We start from the raw sequence: 10,930 nt of genomic DNA, 5'->3' as shown, positions 1-10,930 counted from the left end.
AGACAGACATAGAAATGGAGACAGGGAGGGAAGGAAGGAAGGAAAGAAATTGAGACATAAGGAGAAGGAGAAGGAAGGAAAGAAGGAAAGAAATTGAGATGTATAAGGAGAAGGAAAAGGGAGAAGGAAGGGGTAGAAAGAGAAGGAAGGAAAGAAATGGAGACAGATAAGGAGAGGGAGAAGGGAGAATGAAGGGGAGAGGAACAGAAGGAAGGGAGGGAGGGAATGGGCACAAAGAGAAATGGGCACACAGAGAGAAATGGAGACAAGGAAGGAAGGAAGGAAAGAAATTGAGACGTATAAGGAGAAGGAGAGGGGGAGAGGAACAGAAGGAAGGGAAGGAGGGAATGGGCACAAAGTGAAACAGAGAGAAATGGAGACAGACAGAGAAATGGAGACAGGGAGGGAAGGAAGGAAGGAAAGAAATTGAGACATATAAGGAGGAGAAGGAAGGAAAGAAGGAAAGAAATTGAGATGTATAAGGAGAAGGGAAAGGGAGAAGGAAGGGGTAGGAAGAGAAGGAAGGAAAGAAATGGAGACAGATAAGGAGAAGGAGAAGGAAGGAAAGGAGGAAGGAAGGAAAGAAATGGAGACAGATAAGGAGAAGGGAGAATGAAGGGGAGAGGAACAGAAGGAAGGGAGGGAGGGAATGGGCACAAAGAGAAATGGGCACACAGAGAGAAATGGAGACAAGGAAGAAAGGAAGGAAGGAAGGAAAGAAATGGAGACATATAAGGAGAAGGAGAGGGGAGAGAAACAGAAGGAAGGGAAGGAGGGAATGGGCACAAAGTGAAACAGAGAGAAATGGAGACAGACAGAGAAATGGAGACAGGAAGGGAAGGAAGGAAGGAAAGAAATTGAGACATATAAGGAGAAGGAGAAGGACGGAAAGAAGGAAAGAAATGGAGATGTATAAGGAGAAGGAAAAGGGAGAAGGAAGGGGTAGGAAGAAAAGGAAGGAAAGAAATGGAGACAGATAAGAAGGAGAAGGAAGGAAAGGAGGAAGGAAGGAAAGAAATGGAGACAGATAAGGAGAAGGAAAAGGGAGGATGAAGGGGGGAGGAAGAGAAGGAAGAAAGGGAGGAAGGAAGAGAGGGAGGGAAGGATGGGATGGAGACAACAGAGAAAGATGAAGACAGAGAAGAAGGAAATGGAGAATGAAATGAAAAGAGGAGAAGGAGGAGTAGCAGATGGAAGGGAAGGAGGGGTAGGAAGGCAGATGGAGACGGAAAAGGTGAAGGAGAAGAAGGGAGGAAGGAAGGAAGGAAACAAATTAAGAAATGGTGGCAATTAAGGGCTTTTGATTGCTTTTTTCCCCTCTTCAAAGGAGAAGAGGGAACTTGTAGGCCTCGGTGAAGGGCAGTGATTTCCAGCTACGTGGCCTTCAATCCTCAAACTATTCTAACACCAACTAGCTGCTAACTGGAGCTGACAGGGCAACGCCTCGCGTCCCTTCAGAAAGGGCTCCATTTCTGCACGGACTAGTATCTTCCTTATTATCTCCTCCTCTGAATGCTTTTTAAATACAAACACAGTTGATGACAAGGAAACCGGGCGAGAGGAGGAGTGGGTGGGTGTCAGGGTCTCACCGTGGCCGGATGCTCGGAGCGGATGTGGTAGTCATGCCCAGCTTTGGACTTGTAGGCCTTCCCACAGTGGGGGCAGGTGAAGACCGGCTTCTCCAGCTCCGAGGGCTGCTTCCCGCATCGCTTCTGGTGGTACTGGTACCCCATGAGACTGGAGAAGGTGGCCACGCAGCCCTGAAGAAAAATAAGAGAAAGAGGCTGCAGGTCAGAGGTCAGCAATGAAGGATTTTCAAGGTACTGGGGGGGGGCAACCCTTTAAAACAACCTAATGGTATTAAAAGATTGTAAGAAACAAAAGACATAAGAACAGCTGCAAACCTCACACCCTTCTAGCACTGATGACGTTACCCAGTTGGGTCATGAAATGTCTGCAAGAAAAGAACCGAGCTCAGAGGGCACCAAGGACCCCACAATCTTCCTCTTCCTCCTCCTCCTCCTCCTCCTCCTCCTTTTCCTCCTCCCCCTCCCTGCACACTCCACTCCCTTTTAGCACTGATGATGTTACCCAATTAGGTAATGAAATGTCTGCAGGAAAGCCACCAAGCTCAGAGAGCACCAAGGACCCTATAGTCCTCCTCCTCCTCTTCCACTCCACAAACCCCGCTTCCCTCTAGTCCTGAGGATGTTACCTAGTTGGGTAATGAAACGTCTGCAAGAAAAGAACCAAGCTCAGAGAGCACCAGGGACCCCATAATCTTCCTCTTCCTCCTCCCTGCACACCCCACTCTCTTCTAGCACTGATGATGTTATCCAGTTGGGTTATGAAATGTCTGCAAGAAAGAACCAAGCTCAGAGATCACCAAGGACCCCACAATCTTCTTCTTCTTCTTCCTCCTCCTCCTCCTTTTCCTCTTCCTCCTCCTCTCCCTGCATACCCCACTCCCTTTCAGCACTGATAATGTTACCCAGTTGGGCAATGAAATGCCTGCAGGAAAGCCACCAAACTCAAAGAGCACCAAGGACCTCACATTATTATTATTCCTCCTCCTCCTCCTCCTCCTCCTCCTCCTCCTCCCTCCTCCTCCTCCTCCTCCTCCTCCCCCCTTTCTCCTCCTCCCTCCCTTTCTTCTAGCTCTGATGATATTAACGTAGTTTGGTAATGAAAGATCTACAGGAAAATCAGCATCAAGTATAGTCCTCCTGTTCCTCTTCCACTCCACAAACCCTGCTTCCCTTCTAGCCCTGAAGATATTACCTAGTTGGGTAATGAAACGTCTGCAAGAAAAGAACCGAGCTCAGAGAGCACCAAGGACCCCACAGTTCTCCTCCTCTTCCCTCCCTCCCTCTCTTCTAGTCCGATGCTATTAACCTAGTTGGGTAGTGAAACTTCTACAGGAAAACCAAGGTCAGAGAGCACCAAGGACCCCACAGTTCATCCCCGGGCTACAAATATTCCGGCTATACAAATATAGTCTTCATCTACCACTCCACAAACCCTGCTTCCCTCTAGCCCTGAGGATGTTACCTAGTTGGGTAATGAAAGGTCTGCAAGAAAAGAACCAAGCTCAGAGGGCACCAAGGACCCCACAGTTCGTCCCCGGGCTACAAATATTCTCGTCTACTGGTACAGGTGACCTTGTTACGGACATCCTAGCAGACAGCAAAATCAATACCTCATTCGGACACTTGAGTTTCCCCATCTGCTTTAGCATTTTCCTCAGCCTTTCCCTGTCTCCTAGCTCCCCGAGAGGGACAGCAGCTTCCACAGGAGCAGTCTAGAAAAAAAAAAGAAATCAGGGGGGGGAAATTAACCACTCATATCAACTGTACAGGTAATCCTCGACTTTGGAAACAAAATGCAAAGAAGAGCAATTCAAATAATTAAGGTTGGGTCTCCCTCTGTTGAGTTTCTACCCATTACTTCTTGTCCCGCCCTCCACATGCAAAATCTACGTTGGTCACGGATCTACACGCAGAAGGGCCGTACCTTGTTCATGTGCTCTGCCATTGTGTGATAATTCAGCCCTGCTTTTGACTTGAACTGTTTTTTACAGTGCTGGCATTTCAAGGCATCCTGCAGCTAAAACAAAGGAGAAAAAGACATATATTTCAGACAAAGAGATCTACAGTGAATACGATTTCCCTTGCATCAAATGACATTTAGCACTAATTGTGTGGGATAAGTGATTATGTTGTGCGTCTATTTTTTGCTTATCCTCTTGCACATTTTTAACCCAACTATTAGCCGATAACCCGGTGTTGCCCGGGTATTTATTTATAGGGGGAAAATGTCTGGACCAAACATAATTTCTAAGGTTGGATTTTCTCTCTAACCAGAGGGAGCCCCCTTGTGGAGTACTGTGAAGCCGTTACCATTGGCAATTCCACTGCACTGTACAGTAGAAGCCTGTACGGCAGTACAGTAGAAGCTATTTTAAGGCACAACAGGCAGTATCTTAACAGAACACACACCCCGAGGGGTGTTAAGGGTGTCTTGACCCCACAGTATTTGTCTCCAGAAAGTAAGTCATCCGTGTACCAGGTTTGGTTGAAATTGCTCAAGGCGTTCCAAAGTTATGCTGGAACACACACACATACACGCAGCCAATTTTATAGAGAGAGAGATTCAGAGTTGCTCAAAATGGTAATAGTTTGAGTTTGAGTTTCATTTTATTTATATGCCGCCCTATTCCCGGCGGGACTCAGGGCGGCGCACAAACCCAAGAAGGGGAAGGGAAAAACACAAAAACTACAAAATACAGGGCATTTAAAAACAGCCAACAGCCACACGATTCAAGAGGGGAGGGGAACTCATCAACCCCAGGCCTGCTGACACAGCTAGGTTTTAACGGCTTTTCGGAAGGCCTGGAGAGAGGTGAGGGTCTGAATCTCTGCGGGGAGTTCGTTCCAAAGGGCCGGAGCCGCCACAGAGAAGGCCCTCCTCCGGGTAGTAGCCAGATGACATTGGCTGGTAGACGGAACCCGGAGGAGGCCTGCTCTGTGTGATCTAATGGGTCTTTGGAGGTAATTGGCAGCAGGCGGTCTCTCAAGTACCCAGTTTTATGATCCCTGCAAAATAAAATAAATACACCCACAGAGGGTAAATGCAATTGATAAAACAAACCAAAACCAGATGCTGCAAATGTGTACAGGCCCTCCTCGGCATATGACCATAATGGAGCCTGCCCATGACAGTTGTATGTTGCAACCGTCGTAAATCAGGTCGGCCACAAGACCACATTTAAATAGGGCGAGAAAATAGAGGGGAAATTTAATATTGATTGGATTTAACCTCCATGGAATTGCCTGAATCATCTTTCTTCAGCACAACCGATACAGGTAGTCCTTGACTTACAGTCATTTGTTTGTTCAAAGTTGTGACTATATTGAAAAAAGTGACTTACAACCAGTCATTGTAGCATCCCGATGGTCGTGGGATCAAACAATGAATTTTCTGGTCCCTATTGCGGTCATAAGTTGAAGCCTACCTATACATAGACCTTGTTGCAAAGTGAGACAGTTGTTAAGCGAATTTGCCTCACTTTACAACTTGCCACGGCTGTTATGTGAATCACCGCCATTGTTAGTCTCATGGTTGTTAAGTGAATCTGGCTTCCCTACTGACTTTGCTTGTCGGAAGGTTGCAAAAGGGGATCACTTGACCCTGGGACACTGTGACCCTCGCAAATACGAGCCAGATACCAGGCGGGCGAATTTTGATCACGTGACCATGAGGATGCTGCAACGGTGTGTGAAAAATGAACATGTTACTTTTTTCAGTGCTGTTGTAACTTTGAACAGGCACTAAGTGAACTGTTGTAACCAGTGGAGAAGTTGTGAATGCTCCAAAACTGGAAGTTTGTAAGAAGAGATTGGAAAGCCATTTGTCTAAAATGGTATAGGGTTTCCTGCCTAAGCAGGGGGTTGGACTAGAAGACCTCCAAGGTCCCTTCCCACTGTTATTCTATTCTATTCCATATTTTCTATTCTATTCCATATTTTCTTTTCTATTCTATATTTTCTATTCTATTCTGTTGTATTCTACTCTATATTTTCTATTCTATTCTATTCTATATTTTCTATTCTATTCTATATTTTCTATTCTATTTTATTCCATATTTTGTTTTCTATTCTATATTTTCTATTCAATTCTATATTTTCTATTCTATTCTGTATTTTCTATTCTATTCTATATTTTCTATTCAATTCTATATTTTCTATTCTATTCTGTATTTTCTATTCTATTCTATATTTTCTATTCTATTCTATTCTGTATTTCTATTCTATTCTATATTTTCTATTCTATTCTATATTTTCTATTCTATTCTATATTTTCTATTCTATTCTATTCTGTATTTCTATTCTATTCTATATTTTCTATTCTATTCTATATTTTCTATTCTATTCTATATTTTCTATTCTAATCTATATTTTCTATTCTAATCTATATTTTTTAATCTATATTTTCTATTCTATTCTATATTTCTATTCTATTCTGTATTTCTATTCTATTCTATATTTTCTATTCTATTCTATATTTTCTATTCTATTCTATATTTTCTATTCTATTCTATATTTTCTATTCTATTCTATATTTTCTATTCTATATTTTCTATTCTAATCTATATTTTCTATTCTAATCTATATTTTCTAATCTATATTTTCTATTCTATTTTATATTTGTATTCTATATTTCTATTCTATTCTATATTTCTATTCTATTCTATATTTCTATTCTATTCTATATTTTCTATTCTATATATTTTCTATTCTACTCCATTCCATATTTTCTATTCTGTTTCTTTTTCTATTCCGTCCCATCCCATCCCGTTGTAAGTCAAAATACTATTTGTATATGAAACTGCCATGACCCATCAATTGTGATGCCAGGGTTCCAGGGGCCTGGAATTCAGACTCAAGGGTCCAGGAGCAAATCCTCCTTTATCGCGAAGGAACTGGGCGAAAGGTGGCCTTGGGCCAGAGTCAGCCCTTTCAAAGCATTCCGAAGTGGCTTTCCTTTCTCGCCATTTGATAACGGGCAGGGCGCGCGCCCCTCTTACTTTTTGGCAGACTTCCATGTGCTTCTTGAGACCCAAGACTGTCTTCCGGCTGATCATGCCACAGGTCGGGCAAGAGACCTCTCCCTTCTCGTTGATTATCCGCTGCCACTGCTCCTCAGGGGTTGCTGGAGAAGAGGGGGGGGGGGAGAAAGACAAACATATGATTGCTGGTCAGGCTCAACAGTGAAGGGATTCCATTTTGGTTTGATCCCAAAACTCCATTTTGGTTTCTCAGGGGCAAATATGTAGTTCAGGGCTGCTTTCATTCCCATCTGTTTTTGTGTATTTTATTTCCCCTGCCTTTGTGGTTTTCACAAATAACTCAAGGCAGATAACGTACTTTTTCTCCTCCTATTTCCCCCACAACAACCTTGTGAGGTGGGTTGGGCTGAGGGAAAGAGGGACCGGCCCAAAGTCACTCAATCGGCTTCCTTGCCTAAGCGGGGACTAGAACTCACAGTCTCCCGGTATTTGACTGAAGTCACCCAGCCAGCTTTCATGCCTAAGGCGGGACTAGAACTCACAGTCTTTGGGTGATTGGTCCAAAGTCACCCAGTCAGTTTTCATGTGTAGGGCGGGACTAGAACTCACAGTCTTTGGGTGATTGGTCCAAAGTCACCCAGTCAGTTTTCATGTGTAAGGCAGGACTAGAACTCAGAGTCTTTGGGTGATTGGGCCAAAGTCACCCAGCTAGCTTTCATGCCTAAAGCAGGACTAGAACTCAGTCTTTGGATGATTGGGCCAAAGTCACCCAATCAGTTTTCATGTGTAGGGCGGGACTAGAACTCACAGTCTTTGAGTGATTGGTCCAAAGTCACCCAGCCAGCTTTCATGCCTAAAGCAGGACTAGAACTCAGTCTTTGGATGATTGGGCCAAAGTCACCCAATCAGTTTTCATGTGTAAGGCGGGACTAGAACTCACAGTCTTTGAGTGATTGGTCCAAAGTCACCCAGCCAGCTTTCATGCCTAAAGCAGGACTAGAACTCAGTCTTTGGATGATTGGGCCAAAGTCACCCAATCAGTTTTCATGTGTAGGGCGGGACTAGAACTCACAGTCTTTGGGTGATTGGTCCAAAGTCACCCAGTCAGTTTTCACATGTAAGGCGGGACTAGAACTCACAGTCTTTGGGTGATTGGTCCAAAGTCATTGGCGGGCTGTATCTGGCCCACGGGCTGTAGTTTGAGGATGCCTGATCTAGTCTAACCCCCTGCTCAAGCAAGAGGGCCCTAGACCAGAGGTGAAATCTAGCAGGTTCTGACAGAAGCTAATTGCGCTCAGCTGGTGGTCATTAGGCTCCTCTCCAGACTATAAAAAGCTATTTGCGCACACTTCTGCTACTTAGCTCCTCCCCACTGCTCCAGGGCCTGACGTCAGGGACCAACTCCCTTTGGCTTTCACCGCTGCTCCATGCCTCAGGCGCCTCCTGGTGGCCAACCAGCCTCTCTGGTCCCTGCTCGGAGTCTGAACCTTGTCTAGGGTCCTCCACATCTTCCAGAGCCAACTCATGGAGGAGCCAAGGTGGCGCAGTGGTTAAATGCAGCACTGCAGGCTACTTCAGCTGACTGCAGTTCTGCAGTTCGGCGGTTCAAATCTCACCGGCTCAGGGTTGACTCAGCCTTCCATCCTTCCGAGGTGGGTAAAATGAGGACCCGGATTGTTGTTGGGGGCAATATGCTGACTCTGTAAACCGCTTAGAGAGGGCTGAAAGCCCTATGAAGCGGCATATAAGTCTACCTGCTATTGCTATTGCTATTGCTATCATAGGGCCCCTCGCTGTCGGAGTCTGTTTGCAGCTCCAACGGCTCCTGCTGGGCCACAACAGTTACCTATGAATCTTTCTCTGTTTGCTGGACTTGCTACTCTTCTTCACAGCATTGGCATTACTGTGTCTTATTTTCCTAGTGTATTCTTATTTTTGGTCTTGCATGCAAAAGGACACTTGTTAAGTTGAACATGTGTTTGCTATAGAATAAAACAAGTTCGAAAAAAAAAAAAAAAAAAGAGAGTGGCCTTTGTCTTCTAAATGCAGATGGACTGCTGAATCTAGTCCTGATGGGTTTGTTCTCCTATGTTGTGCCATGTGTTTGTGAAGTGGCTGTTTTGTTTCCCCAATGTAGGAGCCGAGGTGGCGCAGTGGTTAAATGCAGCACTGCAGGCTATTTCAGCTGACTGCAGTTCTGCAGTTCGGCTGTTCAAATCTCACCGGCTCAGGGTTGACTCAGCCTTCCATCCTTCCGAGGTGGGTGAAATGAGGACCCAGACTGTGGGGGCGATATGCTAACTCTGTAAACCACTTAGAGAGGGCTGAAAGCCCTATGAAGCGGTATATAAGTCTAACTGCTATTGCTATTGCTATAGATCTGCACATGGCTCACTTCATTGTGCTGTATATACCAGTGTTTCTCAACCTTGGCAACTTGAAGACGTCTGGACTTCAACTCCCAGAATTCCCCAGCCAGCATTCGCTGGCTGGGGAATTCTGGGAGTTGAAGTCCAGACGTCTTCAAGTTGCCAAGGTTGAGAAACACTGGTATATACCACGTTGCTCAGGGGGGTCAGGTTTGAAAAAAAACATTTGTCTTAAGAGAAACAAGGGGGAGGGCTGCGAAGAGAGCACCTTGCTCAATCTTACCTGCGGCCGAAGGAGCAGTTGCTAAGATGGTGGCCTCTTTTCTCGCATTGGATCCCGAAAGCTTTTTCTTATGCTCTTCGTTGCTACCGCTGAGGAGGGAAGCTTCCAACTTCTTCGCGCGATGCGCCTTAGCCTTGTCTTCTGCTTTCGCCAGCCCTGTTGAAAAGCAGAAATTAATTTCGGATCAGCGTTGGGAAGTCTCTGGCTTCGATAACGGGGAGAAATTAGCTTAAGGTTGAAAGGAGGGGGTCTTTGGTGCTCCGTGAGCTTGTTTCCTTGCAGACGTTTCATTACCCAGCTAGGTAACGTCATCAGTGGTAGAAGGGAGTGTGGGATGTGGAGAGGTGGAGGAGAAGGAGGTGGACCGTGGAGCCCTTGGTGCTCTCTGACTTGGATGTTTTCTTGCAGATGTTTCATTACCCAACTAGGTAACGTCATCAGTGCTAGAAAGAAGTATAGGATATGGAGAGGAGGAGGAGAGGAGGAGGAGGAGGAGGAGGAGGAGGAGGAGGAGGAGGAGGAGGAGGAGGAGGAGGAGGAGGAGGAGCATTCAGAATCTCTGAGCCCCGGTCCCATACCAGTCCCATAAGATATTTTCCAATGGGGTCCAATCAGTGGCATCTTTGTTTTTTATTTCCTAGCCTGGCTGATAGTAATGGGGATCTGCTGATGGTGGTTGTGGCCTGCCAGCGGCCAGTGGAGCTGGAGCCTGCTCCCGATTTGCGCATGCGCAGAGCTGCCAGGAGCTTAATAAAACGGGCTTTTGTCGGAACAAGGAATCTGCTTCATGATGTTGTGAAGCCTAGGTCAGAACAGGGGTCTCCTTTCCAGACATTAACCCAGGGCCGCCTCTACCTAATTTTTAGAGATCAGCCATAAGTCGCAGACTACCGTATTTTTCGGAGTATAAGACGCACCCTTTTCCCTCAAAAAAGAGCCTGAAAATCTGGGTGCGTCTTATACACTGAATACAGCATTTTTTGCCTCCCGAAACCCCGCCCCTGTCACCAAAACGGCCATGCAGAGCCTTTAGGAGGTTTTCAGAGTGCTCCTGGGGGCTGGGAAGGGCAGAAATGAGCAACAAATGGCCCGTTTTTTGCTCAATTTTACCCCGCCCAGGCCCCAGGAGCACTCTATAAGCTTCCTAGAAGCCAAAAGGAAGATGGAAGGGAGAGAAAAGGAAGGAGAGGGGGTAGGAAGGGAAAGAGGAAGAGTAGGAGCAAAGGAGAGGTAAGGGAAGAAGGAAGGGGAAAGAGAGGAGGAAGGAAGAAAGTAGAGAAAGGAGAGAGGGTGAAAAGAAAGAGGTAAGGAGAGGAGGATGGAAAGGGGAGAAAGAGGAGGAGAGAGGGTAGGAAGGGGAAGGGGAAGAGCAGTAGTAGGAGAAAGGTACAGGAAGAAGGAAGGGAAAGGAGAGGAGGAAGGGAGAAAGTAGAAAAGGGAGGGAGGGAGAGAAGAAAGAGCCGAGGTGGCGCAGTGGTTAGGGTGCAGTACTGCAGGCCACTTCAGCTGACTGTGATCTGCAGCTCAGCGGTTCAAATCTCACTGGCTCAAGGTCGACTCAGCCTTCCATCCTTCCGAGGTGGGTGAAATGAGGACCCGGACTGTGGGGGCAAGTTGCTGACTCAATTTGCTAAAAAATTTGTAAACCGCTTAGAGAGGGCTGAAAGCCCTATGAATCGGTATATAAGTCTAATAAATAAATAAGAAAGG

At 45.9% G+C, this 10,930-nt stretch overlaps 1 protein-coding gene across 1 annotated transcript in view; it reads right to left on the bottom strand.

The window, feature by feature from the left end:
- The window catches only part of ZNF512B (zinc finger protein 512B), a 52,634-nt gene that overhangs the window by 6,188 nt on the left and 35,516 nt on the right, over nt 1-10,930 (bottom strand). Inside the window, 5 exon segments of the mRNA XM_087720874.1 lie at nt 1,590-1,760; nt 3,200-3,301; nt 3,514-3,606; nt 6,587-6,711; nt 9,221-9,376. Coding sequence (XP_087577000.1) covers nt 1,590-1,760; nt 3,200-3,301; nt 3,514-3,606; nt 6,587-6,711; nt 9,221-9,376 — 647 coding nt within the window.

The sequence above is a fragment of the Thamnophis sirtalis genome, unplaced genomic scaffold (genome assembly GCF_051295495.1).
Source record: "Thamnophis sirtalis isolate CommonGarterSnake01/CBP01778 unplaced genomic scaffold, rThaSir2_p1.2 scaffold_7, whole genome shotgun sequence".
Lineage (NCBI taxonomy): Eukaryota > Metazoa > Chordata > Lepidosauria > Squamata > Natricidae > Thamnophis > Thamnophis sirtalis.
The sequence above is the reverse complement of the archived record's forward strand: the minus strand, read 5'-3'. Positions and strand labels throughout refer to the sequence as shown.